This window comes from Tachysurus vachellii, chromosome 12 (genome assembly GCF_030014155.1).
Source record: "Tachysurus vachellii isolate PV-2020 chromosome 12, HZAU_Pvac_v1, whole genome shotgun sequence".
In the NCBI taxonomy this organism is placed as follows: Eukaryota; Metazoa; Chordata; class Actinopteri; order Siluriformes; family Bagridae; genus Tachysurus; species Tachysurus vachellii.
In genome coordinates this window covers 6,408,783-6,422,809 of record NC_083471.1, presented here as the reverse complement: position 1 = coordinate 6,422,809, position 14,027 = coordinate 6,408,783, and the positions used below count along the sequence as shown (strand labels likewise).

Here is a 14,027-nt window from a genome sequence, read left to right as displayed (position 1 = left end):
TTTAATTTCCTGATGCTTACATCCAGATGAGTTAACAACATGGCACCTTTGCTGGCAGTGAGCAAAGACATAGGAACAGATAAATACCATTTGGTTATAAATAAACAATATATGGTTTCATATCTCTTGCTCTTCAGGAGGTGAAATTCTGCTCAGTTGGGTTTAAGGTCTGACGACTGACTTGTTCAGTCTAAAACCTTTCACTTTTTCCCTGATGACATTCTTTCTTGAATTGACAGTGTGTTTTGGATCATTGTCTTAATGTATGATTATGTTTTCAGGAGATTTCAAAATGTACTGTATATTGTGTATTGTACATATTGTGTATTGTACATATTGTGTATTGTACATTAAATAATAAAATTATCAATGTGGAAACATTTAAGAGTTGAAAAATTGGCTTTAAAATGTCTTATAGTTTGACACATTTTTTATGATGTCATTGATGAGACCTTGTGATATTCTGCATTGCTCAACGGTTCACAATTAATTCTATTTTAGCCTTGTCGTTAAATTTATTAGTGGAATGTTGCTTTTATTTCTTTATTTATTTGTGCATTATCCTATTTTTTTAATGTATGCAATATGATTGAACTGCTGGAACCAAATTCCTTGTGTGTGTCAACACACTTGGCCAATAAATCTGATTCTGATTCAATGTAAGTTGAGAAAAATATGGAAATAAATAAACAATAAGATTAAGAAAATGGTTAATGCAGAATAAACAGAAAGGTTAAATGTTGTCCATGTGTCTATTTTACATTTATTTGCAAATAAACCTCTTTATTTAAACAGGTCATTGAATAGTATTTATTCATCAAATCTGAGAAAGGCATCCTCCCAAAGTCTGTAACCCATGCCAGCTATTTGTCACTAGAGGGAGACTTTTTCTATGTAATGTTGGTGTTGTGCCATGTGCGTAATTGCGCACAGATTCTCTGGTTAAATCCACTGGATCAATTTTACTGGATCAGGTGGTTTAGGGTTCATTCATTCATTCATTTTCTACCGCTTATCCGAACTACCTCGGGTCACGGGGAGCCTGTGCCTATTTCAGGCGTCATCGGGGATCAAGGCAGGATACACCCTGGACGGAGTGCCAACCCATCGCAGGGCACACACACACTCTCATTCACTCACGCAATCACACACTATGGACAATTTTCCAGAAATGCCAATCAACCTACCATGAATGTATTTGGACCGGGGGAGGAAACCGGAGTACCCGGTGGAAACCCCCGATGCACGGGGAGAACATGCAAACTCCGTGGTTTAGGGTTGAATGTAAAAAAAAAATACAAAGTTTTGGGAAAGGAATGCAAGTAAAACGGTTTAAAAATTTTCAATGATAAAGTAGGAAGAAATTCTATAAACAGTAAAGCATCTTATAAAGCAAATTGAAAACCCGCCCGTCTGTACAAAGCTGATCACTGATCATGCTCTCTCTCTCTCTCTCTCTCTCTCTCTCTCTCTCTCTCTCTCTCTCTCTCCCACACACACACACACACACACATACAGTGACATTCATCAGTGTTAGTCCTCTGTATCTCACTGGTTGCTTGTAGCTTTCTTTCTGGCTTCTACGTAAACACTGTGCCGCTCCACACTAAATACGCGAGGGCGTGATGCTGTAATCATGCCATTTGTATAATTTATTTCTTTTTCATTTCGTTCTATATGCGTAAACGCGACTTGGTTTAAACTACAAGGCACTTTCTTGCTGTGTCCGTGATGTGGGCAACGCCGAGGAGGACGCGGTCGGAGGCGAGCGAAGACGCGGAGATTGTGGTGAACGTGGGCGGCGTGAGACACGTCCTGTGCGCCAGCGTGCTTGAGCGCTACCCCGACACGCGCCTCGCGCACCTCGCCGACCGCGCCGCGGAGAGATCGTGCGATCTTTCGCGATTCTGCGACGACTACGACGCGGCGACGCGCGAGTTCTTTTTCGACCGCGACCCGGACGCGTTCAGATCCATTGCCGAGGTGTATCAGTATGGAGAGGTGCACATGGCTAAGGGTACGTGCCCGGTACGCTTCAGCAAGGAGATGGAGTTCTGGGGACTGGACATGGACCTGCTCGACGAGTGCTGCAAGAGCAACCTAAAGGAAGCAGAGGAGGAGCTGTCTGAGATTGCTGAGAAGGTCCGCACCATTCTGGACGACATGGAGGGAAGCCCTTCGAGCGGAAAGTGTAGGGCGTTCCTGTGGAAGCTCATGGAGAAACCGGAGTCATCCTGGGCGGCACGCACCGTAGCCCTTCTCTCGTTTCTCTTTGTGCTCCTTTCGTCTGTGGTGATGTGTGTGGGCACTGTGCCTGAGCTTCATGAGCAGGACATTGATGGAAATCGAGTTGAGAATCCAAGTCTGGAAGCCATAGAAACAGCCTGCATCGTTTGGTTCACGGTGGAGTACGTGTTGCGGTTAGCTGCAGCACCCAACAAATTGCGTTTTGCCATCTCCTTTATGAACGTGGTGGACTTTCTGGCTATTGCGCCTTTCTACCTGCTCTTGGTTCTGTCATACCTCGGCACTGCTGTGTTGCAGCTGGGCACCGTGCAGCAGGCGGTGCAAGCGCTCCGTGTAATGCGTGTTGCACGTGTCTTCAAGCTGGCACGCCACTCCTCAGGCCTGCAGACTCTCACCTACGCACTCAGAAGTAGCTGCAAAGAGCTCGGCCTACTGCTCATGTACATGGGCATAGGCATCTTCTTATTCTCAGCACTTGGCTACACATTGGAGCAAAGCCACCCGGAGACCATGTTCACTAGCATCCCGCAGTCCTTCTGGTGGGCCATCATTACCATGACCACAGTGGGTTATGGTGATATCTACCCCAAGACCACACTGGGTCGGTGTAACGCTGCCGTCAGCTTCCTGTGTGGAGTCATTGCCATTGCTCTACCCATACACCCCATCATCAACAACTTTGTCATCTTTTACAGTAAGCAGCGTGTGCTTGAGACTGCCGCTAAACACGAGATCGAGCTTATGGCACTGCGCTCCAAGGAAGGAGAACCTGTAGAAGCTGCTGGTTTGGAATTACAGAGATCAAGTCCATTGATGGGTGAACAAATGCCCTGGGACTATGCCAATCTTACTTCCCAAGGTGATGGCCACATTCCGTTACTCAAGGACGCTGGACAGAGAACAACATTTCAGAAATGCAACAAACAAGATGGATAACAGACAGACTGGAAGACAGGTTCACTGCTCAGTGCATTCATGGAGCATTTGGACCACAGTTTTCATTTAAAAGTTTTTACTATAATCACGTCTTGCATAGAAATAAGGAATAAGAAGAACAATTTTCCATATAAACCTGAAGTGGAAATTTTTTCCCACTGAAAATCAATCCAGAATTAATGTATTATTTGTTTTAACAAATTTCTAGTGTTAAATACTGTTCAACAAATAACAAATAAAATCGGTGTTAGATTTTAACGTGTCTTCAACTAGCTGATGCACAACAGAATTGTTACGCTTTTATGCTAAGCTCTATGGAGAATAAGACACTTAAAGGTGCCAAAAAAATAAAAAATCAAAGTGCTTCTGTTGTTGTGTAAATTTGTAAATTTCTACATTTTTATTGTTACAAACTATAAATGAAAATAGCGAATACAATTGAAGGGAGAATAAAAATGACAAAATATTGTTTATTTAAAAAAACAATCTTTAATTTCATAAATATTCTAAATATATTATAAATATAGGTTTTATGGCTACAAATTGTGCAAAATTCCGAGTAGATAAAACATAAGGATATTATAATTAAATAATATTTATATACCATCTTCTACCATCTTGTGAATTTCTGTAGTGCATGTATGCTTAACCCTAAATATTAAACAAATACTCAGAACCGCCTTAATTAAGTTATATAAAAATATTTTGTGGAAATACTAATCAAGTGTGTTAGATTTTTTTTTCATGAACCTCATCAATGTTGTCATTGTTGAAACTCCCTGAGGGGAAAAAAATCATTGATTTTCTTGTCAACCTTTGTTCTCTTATTTGACCCATAGCTAAGCACTTAAATGAGTTCAATTGTCCTCAAAGTAATTTATAGACGGTATGTTGCAATTTGCGTAGATGAGTCAGAAATAATAGAAATCTCTTTGAATGCTGAATGTTATGCTTTATGTAATTAAATGCATTTCATGCAGGCTCTTTGGTTTGTGCGTGCGTGTGTGTGTGTGTGTGTGTATACGTGTGTGTGCGTGTGTTTAAAGCCAGGCTTTTATGAGTGTTTAAGATGTGTGACCTGTGTGTGTGTGTGTGTGTGTGAGTGTGTGTGTTGGTTAAGAGAGCGGGTAGCGGTGGTGGGAGGAGGGGATGGGGGGATTTTACATTTTTCAGCAGTGCTTTGAGTGTCTCAGTATGTAAGCCATTTGTCATGTACTGTGAGAAAAGAGCGGAAGAGTAGGCGTGTGTGTGTGTGTGTGTGTGTGTGTGTGTGTGTGTGTGTTTGTGTGTGTGTTGACTAAAGCAAAAAGGCTTAAGTGAGGGTGATGCATGTTGTACTATGTCTCTATGGTATGGATGTGAAGTAAATATGTGTGTGTATGTGTGTGTGTATGTTTGCTTTGTGTGTTCATGCCTGGAGTCTGAGATATGGTACAGAGCTGGCACGTGGGTGGACAGATGAGCAGACACTCCTAATAGCCTGCAATCAGCCCACACCCCTCAGTCTTTTACCACACACACACACACACACACACACACACACACACACACACACACATACCCTTACAACAAACACTGTATGATTAAAGTATTCCTTGCATGCACAAGTTTGCTCTCCACATACAAGTCCTTTCTAGAACTCTTCATTCAGCCAGACACACAACAGACCCACATACTTCAGTAGATAAAAGCCACTGCTCACTTAAAGCTATGATCTAAAAGAAGAACATGCGTCACGCTTTGGACATTCAAAACAAATCTCTTCCTCTGTTTGAATTACACACGGATCAGGATTGGGTTACATACTAGATCAGACTCCACCCACTCTGTGGGTCTCTGGAAGCAGATTCAGCACATGAAATTATACCCTTATCAGAAAAAATACAACGGTTGATTCAAAAGTTCCAGCAGTGACCTTAAAAGGTTTAAAAGTTCCTAAGCACTGCGTTTACACTCTTAAAAAATCTCTGTTCCATCCATTGTTCACCAGGCGGAAGGGTTTCTATTAATATATGACAAGACAACATGAGACAATATAAGACTTATATATAAGACAATATGAGGAAGCAACTTGAGAAGAACCAGACATTCTCCTTCTGTGTAATGTACTACAATCACGGTCCACTTTAATAGGAACACCTATACACCTACGCTTTCATGCAGTTATCTAATCAGCCAATCGAGTGGCAGCAACGCAATGCATAAAATCATGTGCATACAGTAAACATCAAGAGCTTCAGTTATGATTACATCAAGCATGAAAATGAAGAAAAAGTCTATGAAAAGTCCATAAAACTATGGCATGGAGGTTCGTACCAGATGGGCTAGTTTTAGTATTTAAGAAACTGCTGATCTTCTGGGACTTTCCCACACAATAGTCTCTAGAGTTTATACAAAATGGAGTAAAGAGCTCACTGTGCATTTTTTTTTCATATCGAGTGTCTTAATACTTTAAAACATTTCTCTAACCTATTATTTCATCAGTCAGCTCTTTACACAATTCCACTGGACTATAAACTGTTGTAGAAAAGATATTATTCACATTGACATTATTTCTTGTCCGGTGTCACCCAAATGAGGATGAGGTTCACTTCTGAGTCTGGTTCCTCTCAAGGTTCCTTCCTCATATCATCTCAGGGAGTTTTTCCTCACCATCATCACCTCAGCCTTGATCATTATTTGATAGATGTTAGAAATAAATAGTAACTTAATATTAAACTTAAAAATTGTTTTATACGGTTTCTACACTTCTGTAAAGCAACGTCCATTGTTAAAAACTTACACAATAAACTGATACACAAATAAACTGAATTGAAACTGAATTGTACGGGGCACGTTGGCTTAGTGGTTAGCACGTTCGCCGGGTTCAATTCCCACCTCCGCCTTGTGTGTGTGGAGTTTGCATGTTCTCCCCGTGCCTCGGGGGTTTCCTCCGGGTACTCCGGTTTCCTCCCCCGGTCCAAAGACATGCATGGTAGGTTGATTGACATCTCTGGAAAATTGTCCTTAGTGTGTGATTGCGTGAGTGAATGAGAGTGTGTGTGTGCCCTGCGATGGGTTGGCACTCCGTCCAGGGTGTATCCTGCCTTGATGCCCGATGACGCCTGAGATAGGCACAGGCTCCCTGTGACCCGAGGTAGTTCGGATAAGCGGTAGAAGATGAATGAATGAATGAATGAAACTGAATTGTATAGAAATGATAACTCATCAGAACGAGTGCAATCCTATAAACATGCAGTTTGACATATTTTTTATTATTATTTAAAAAACAAACTGTAAAAAACTTCTGACCAATCAGAATCAAGTATTCTGTGTTAAAATAAATTTAAAAAAATTTAAATTATGTTTCTCTCTATCTATCTATCTATCTATCTATCTATCTATCTATCTATCTATCTATCTATCTATCTATCTATCTATCAGAATAATATTTTGGGAAGTCATTATCTCACTATCCTGATGAAAGTAAAAATGGAAACTGGTCATAGAAAACAAGGAGCTCGTTGAGGTTCGATCGTGGTTCAGACCTGATGATGAATCAGATGTTTACATGAAACAGCCGGCGTCTGATTGAAAGGCTGGTCTGCCATGACAGCTGGTGGGGAGACACTAGGCTCTGTCCTTAGCTGAATATAGAATGCCTTTTGCAGTGCTCATAATGCCGCTTGTGCTCGTGCTCCATTAGATTTTTTACTGTGACACATTTCTGTGTATGACAAGTGAAATCTACTTTTGTGTAGCTCGGATCTTATATGTCCATATAGATATGTACACATGTACAAGTCTACCGTGTTCGTTTTTATATGTTCAATATCTTTTATATTCTCTTGAGTGTAAGACACTTGGTTCATGATATCGGTATAGATTTTCATGCCACATTTATTATATAATATTAATATTTTGGCAATTTTTGGGCAATAATTTTTCATAACTTGTATTCAATTCAATTCAATTTATTTGTATAGCACTTTTAGAAAGAAAGAAAGAAATATATATATATAATAATAATAAGAAAAAATAAGAATATAAATAAATAAATAAATAACTCTGTCCAGGGTGTATCCTGTCTTGATGCCCGATGACGACTGAGATAGGCACAGGCTCCCCGTGACCCGAGGAAGTTCGGATAAGCGGTAGAAGATGAATGAATGAATTAATGAATGAATAAATAAATAAATACATACATACATACATTTAAAGTTTAGGAAATATTCTTAAAATATTTATTTAATATTTAAAACACTATATATCTATCCCTAATGAGCAAAGCCGGAGGCAACGGCTGCAAGGAAAAACTCCCTGAGAGGACATGAGGAAAAAACCTTGAAAGGAACCAGATTAAGAAGTGAGCCTCATCCTCATTTGGGTGACACTGGACAGGAAATAATGCCAATGTAAATAATGTAAATCATATAACTTATGATTATAATCAGACATTTTTCTGTCATCTGATTCCATATTGTTACATACAGTATTTTGAACAGTAAATTTCAATAAGATTGGAAATCCCTCCATTGTACAGCATCCATACTATTAACTTAATATGTATACTTATTATTATCTTATATTTTATTATATTATAGATTGTATTGTGAGCAACTGCGACTTAACAATTACTCCAGGGGATTAATAAAGTGTCCTGATTCTGATTATTCCTGATGTGATGAATGATTCTGGTGTTAATATGCTAGTTGGTGTTATATTGACTTTGTTCCTGTGAGAAGTTAGTGCCATGTTGATGTTACGGTGGGACAGCACTAGCAGAGAAACACTGGGGTTTATTAGAAGAAAAAAAATGTAAACCACCTCTTGCATAAGGAGTAAAAGAAGCATAAGGTCCGAGTGAGATTAAAAAAATGATAGATAAATGCTAGTTGGGGAGGTCATGAAGTAGTTTGACTCCTAACCCTAAGGTTGTGGGTTCGAGTCTCGGGCCAGCAATACCACGACTGAAGGTACCCTTGAGCAAGACACCGAACCCCCTAACTGCTTCATGGACGCCGTAGGATAAATGGCTGCCCAGTGCTCCGGGTGTGTGTTCCCGGGGTGTGTGTGTTCACTGCTGTGTGTGTGCACTTTGTATTGGTTAAATGCAGAGAACAAATTCTGAGTATGGGTCATCATACTTAGCTGTATGTCAACACTTACTTACTCACTTATAGATATGAATCTATCACTCGGGGTAGATTTATTTTTCCCCAAACCAGTGAACCCTTTTTTATTCTAAATCCTGTGGTAAAAGTTCTGAGTGAGATTTGATGCTCTGTGCACCTTTTAGTTTCCTACAGTTACACAGCTCGACATAAATGAAGCCTGTAATTCAGCACTGGGTAAGTCGTCTGTGCCAGAGTGATTTCAAGCAGGTCTGTTAGTCAAGAGAAATGTGCTTTTGCTGTCAGATGTGAGCAGAAATGAATTGCGCTCTAACAGGTGTCAATCAGGAGCGCCTCCGCATTGACAGCAACGTTAAAGCCTAATGAAGGAGCTGAAACGTGCGCGCACACGTGACCGCGCGCCCAGACAATGGCAACCCGCTCTAATTTATAAGAGTGAGTTGGCGGATAATGACGGCATTTATGAAACCCGTCTACCTTCCTTCAGTTTCCTAAGAGACTGAGAGAGAGAGAGAGAGAGAGAGAGAGAGAGAGAATGGCAAAGGTTGCAGACTGCAGAAGTCGCTATTAAAGCGTTATTAAAACACGCAAACTTTCCTCATTACAGGTGAGAAGATGAAGATTTTCTCGACTTTTCCCTCCTTAAAGCGGCGGACTGAAGCCTGTGGTTAAATATGGCAGCAAAAAATAATAACACTAATCAAGACCGACCTTTCAGAACCAGGGAGAGAGAAGGAAAAAAGCAGGGAAGTGTTTATAAAAAGAAGATTGCTGCTCTCTCTCTCTCTCTCTCTCTCTCTCTCTCTCTCTCTCTCTCTCTCTCTCTCTCTCTCTCTCTCTCTCTCTCTCTCTCACCCTCCCTTCTTCCCTCCTAACCCCTCTTCTCTCCTACTCTCTCACCCTCTCTCGCTTCTTCTCTCTCTTCCTCCACCTCTTCTCTCTCTCTCTCTCTCTCTCTCTCTCTCTCTCTCTCTCTCACCCCCTTCTTCCCTCCGAACCCCTCTTCTCAACTACTCTCTCACCCTCTCTCGCTTCTTCTCTCTCTTCCTCCACCTCTTCTCTCTCTCTCTCTCTCTCTCTCTCTCTCTCTCTCTCTCTCTCTCTCTCTCATCTGTGAGTAGATGTGAGCAGATGCAGGTACAGAGAGTAGGTAAATTCACCCTCCTCTCTCTCTCTCTCTCTCTCTCTCTCTCACACACACACACACCCTCCCTTCTTCCCTCCTAATCCCTCTTCTCTCCTACTCTCACCCTCTCTCGCTTCTTCTCTCTCTTCCTCCACCTCTTCTCTCTCTCTCTCTCTCTCTCTCTCTCTCTCTCTCTCACACACACACCCTCCCTTCTTCCCTCCTAACCCCTCTTCTCTCCTACTCTCACCCTCTCTCGCTTCTTCTCTCTCTTCCTCCACCTCTTCTCTCTCTCTCTCTCTCTCTCTCTCTCTCTCTCTCTCTCTCTCTCTCTCTCTCTCTCTCTGCTTGTCTGTGAAGAGGCCCAAATGAACACCTCTTTATCCTGCTCTGTTCTCTTACAATCCAGCTATTAAATTCCTTCAGTTTCAACCTTCATATACAGGTGCATCTCAATAAATTAGAACGTCGTGTAAAAGTTCATTTATTTCAGTATTTCAACTCAAATAGTGAAACTCGTTTATTATCTAAATTCAGTACAATACAATATATTGCATTATAGCTATAGAATAGTTTTGGTGCAGATTTATATGTCTTCTCACCTGTAAGAAATTACAGAAATTGCACCCAAATTCCACTCCAAGGAACACATCTAAAAGAGCTCATTCCTAAAAAGGTTTAAGGTTTAGGACTCTAAACGTATAAAGTTGATTCAATTATAAATATGGATACGGCAGCAGGACATTAAGCATCACCACGAACAAAGGGTCTACGTGACTGCGATTACCATTTAAAGTGACCACTTGGTTCATAACAATACCAAGCCAAGGTCCACGTGACTGCGATTACCATTTAAAGTGACCACTTGGTTGATAACAATTGTAACAATACCAAGACAAGGTGTACGTGACCATGATTATCATTTAAAGACAATCAGCTAGACAACAAGGTGTAGCCCAGCCATTTGGGAGACATTCAGTTCTTACACTCAATACACATACCAAAAGGGAAAACTGTATATAATGCTTGAGCAGGATTTGCTCTGGGTTCTTACGGACTCCGATGAACCCAAAGTACGTCATGTATTTTGTCACTGCTATGCTGGAATAAACTTCTTGTTCTTCATTAAGATCTTCAACATCATCGTCTTATTTTTACACTACACATTTTTTATTTCTTACACACTCCATGTTCATCATTTAAACTGTAGCCTACGATAAAGACTTTGAGAAAGAAATCGTAGTTAGCTGTTGAATACCAGAGGCCAAAAATGGAAAATGCTGAATCTGTTTTCTTGTGTCCATGTTCAGCAGTGAATGACATTTCTGCTCTCTGAGATGTTCCAAGTGCTTGTTCATAAGCAAATTTTTATCTTCAACCATTAAGATTCTGGGTAAGGTTATAAACAGAGGGGAAAAACACGTCTCACAGAGTCCTGACTCATTTTATACCAGAGTAGCGTCCAGAATTGACACTATTGAAACCGTCCAACAAACTGAATACACCAATGTGCTGGTAAAAAGGGTTAAAGTAAAACACCAGCTTGAAACACACAAAAAATTTGTGATGTTCTGATGCACATTTATTTGATTGGTGCTGTAGTAAATCCTGTAAGAGGTTATTGGTTGTGTGCCATGCTGACATCACACTGAGAAATTGCTAGCACTGTTATAATGGTGTTAAGTAAAAATCACAGCCACTGACAATACTGACAATAAGTGGATCCGTAACCCATTTAGACTGACAAATGCACCCACGGCTTTCCAACGTTGTATGGAAGAGTCTCTAGAGAATCTCTGAGATGATCGTTGTGTCCTGACCTCAACAACATGCTAGTGTTCAGCAAATCCATTGAAATCTATGACATCATAAGAGTCCTACAGTGCTTGAGACTGTATGGAATCAAACTTAAGTCTAGCAAGTATGTTATTTGGGGATGATTGCATCTTCTGAAGGAAGCAGGGTAGACACTAAGCCAATAAGAGCATTGAGAGAGAAAAGACCCAACTCTGTGGGTCAGTTGAGGACAATTCTTGGCCTCTTTACAGTCCACATTACAGCTTGTTGAAAGAAATGACCTAGACAGGGGTATTTCTACAGGCATTCAACGCTCAAAGTAAAAACTTGCTATGCCATCGAGGCAAACTCTGTTTTGGAACAGACAGAATTCGTTGCAGGAACACGACAACCAGACAGCAACTTGTGTTACCTGAAAGATACAAACAACACATCCTGAAGGAGTTGGATTGTGAAATGGGACATCAAGGGGTTGACAGTACCATGTCATTGGTTAGAGATAGATTCTATTGGCAAAAATGCTGTTGATATTTTGAGTTGCAGCTGTTTTAAATGGCCACATAAAGAGACTAGAGCTACACTTTGTCACTACTTACCCATTTGACATTGTCTCCATCAAAGTTTTGCACCTGAATAAGAGCAAATGAAGTTATGAGTACATTTTGGTTATAGTTGATCACTTCACAAGATTTGCTCAGGCTTATGCTACCATGTCAGTGTCTGCCAAAACTGTAGCAGACAGGATATTTAACGATTATGTGTTGAAATTTGGACCTCCCAAGAGAATCCATCATTAGTTGCCCAGTTGTGGGAAAAAAAAAAAGTTGTGGGATTACAGTGTATAGTGGCTGCTATTGGCCTGCCACTACAACAAGATCACGAATGACCCCATATCATCCACAGGGAAATGAACAAGTTGAAGTTACTCCAAATGTTGAAGAGCCTAACAAAAAAAAAAAAAAACAGAAAACCAAGGAAAGGGAAGACCCAGGTTTTGCACTGAAACCTGTTGCTACCATGTGATTACCTGCCAGTGGAGGTAGAACCCTGTGCACAACCAAAGACAAAGAAGAAAGGGGGGAAATCACTTCCCTGAGTAACAATGATTCAAGCAAAGAGGATGGTGACGATGAAGGACGTGGCTACTACTACTCACCAAGTTCAACAAACAATGAGTTGGAGGATTTACTCTTACCAGTTTACCTGAAAAGGAAAGGAACATAGTTAGTCCGGAAACAACAATAAATTATGTGGAAACACAGACTAAGAGGAAAACCAAACGAGAACCTTATCAAGGAAAAGATGGAACAGCTGGGAAACAATCTGAAAGTGAACCTGTTGAAACTGAGGACATGGATACAATTGAAATGAACAGTGAAGTAGAACAAGAACAGAGATTTCCAAAAAGAGAATGTAGACCACCCAAGGTATTAACATATGATTACTTGAGCATGCCTACATGCCACAGTGTAAAGCATAAGGAAATGGTACCTTCGCAGCACATGATGCATGAGGCATCAAGTTTGATCCAATGGACGTACCCGACACCACAGCCTCTATCCGTGTATGGATATGGACAGTGAACCACACTGAGGTATGAGAGATTAAGAACCTACGAAAAAAAAAGATAAAAATAATATGCAGTTATATACGGAAGCGTATTGCATTCACTTGAGGAAAAAAAATCTACTCTGTTTTTCTGAATTAACGACTTAATTATCTCAAAATTTCATGAATAAAAAGTTTTCTGCTCTGTTTTTCTGAATGAACGACTTAATGTGGATTGCATGGAAGTAAACATGTCCCGCCTTTCAAGTTTAATCCGGTTTTATTTTACTTTACTGTTTATTTTACTGTTCAGACGAAAAGAACATTCTGATCTGCTTGACGTTGCTGTGTTTCTCCAGGATCAGTTGAACCGATATGGTATGCTTCACGGATATAAGACGATGCATCTGAAATGCATTCAGGCTGGCTATGTGGTGACACAAGAGACAATCAGGCAATTGTTGAAAATACTGGATCCCCATGGAGTGCAACTGAGGCGCCGGAATCGTCTTCGGCGACGTTTGTATCATAATCCAGGCCCGAACTTTTTATGGCATGTTGATTCATATGATAAACTCAAACCATATGGGATCTGCATCAATGGTGCAATCGACGGGTTTTCACGAATGGTGATACGGCTACCGTGAAGCATACCATATCGGTTCAACTGATCCTGGAGAAACACAGCAACATCAAGCAGATCAGAATGTTTACTTCCATGCAATCCACATTAAATCGTTAATTCAGAAAAACAGAGCAAAAAACTTTTTATTCATGAAAAATGATCTCATAATTTTGAGATAATTAAGTCGTTAATTCAGAAAAACAGAGTAGATTTTTTTTCCTCAAGTGAATGCAATACGCTTCCGTAGTTATAAGCACATGCCTTTACTGAGAGACTTTGCATTAGATAATGCTAATACATACAGTATGTAAATAGATAATGCGTACATCAACTAGAATCGCGAAACAATGCACTCACCTGTGGAAACACTGTCTTTTTGAAAATAGAGTAGAAATTCCCTTGAGGGTTTTCACCTGAAAAAGAGGAGGGCCAAGTCGCTCAGATAATACACAATTTTTGAGAAAATCTGTGTTCTTTTCACTTTTTAATGATAAATATCTCCAACACCTCAGATGACGATTGCAATGGCAATGATGACATGAGCGTGAAAGTTGCATCGCTGGAAGTTGATTTTCTAGAACCGATTTTCCTTTTTAGCAAAGGAGAGAAAGTTTCATTTTAAAATATTATATGT

General features: G+C 40.3%; 1 protein-coding gene across 1 annotated transcript; it reads left to right on the top strand.

Moving 5' to 3' along the window:
- The first annotated feature begins 1,531 nt into the window (after positions 1 to 1,531).
- Positions 1,532 to 4,164, top strand: kcnf1a (potassium voltage-gated channel, subfamily F, member 1a). Its single transcript, XM_060883245.1, has one exon. The coding sequence runs from the start codon at positions 1,732 to 1,734 to the stop codon at positions 3,181 to 3,183; it is 1,452 nt and encodes a 483-aa protein (XP_060739228.1). The 5' UTR covers positions 1,532 to 1,731; the 3' UTR covers positions 3,184 to 4,164.
- Positions 4,165 to 14,027: the final 9,863 nt, after the last annotated feature.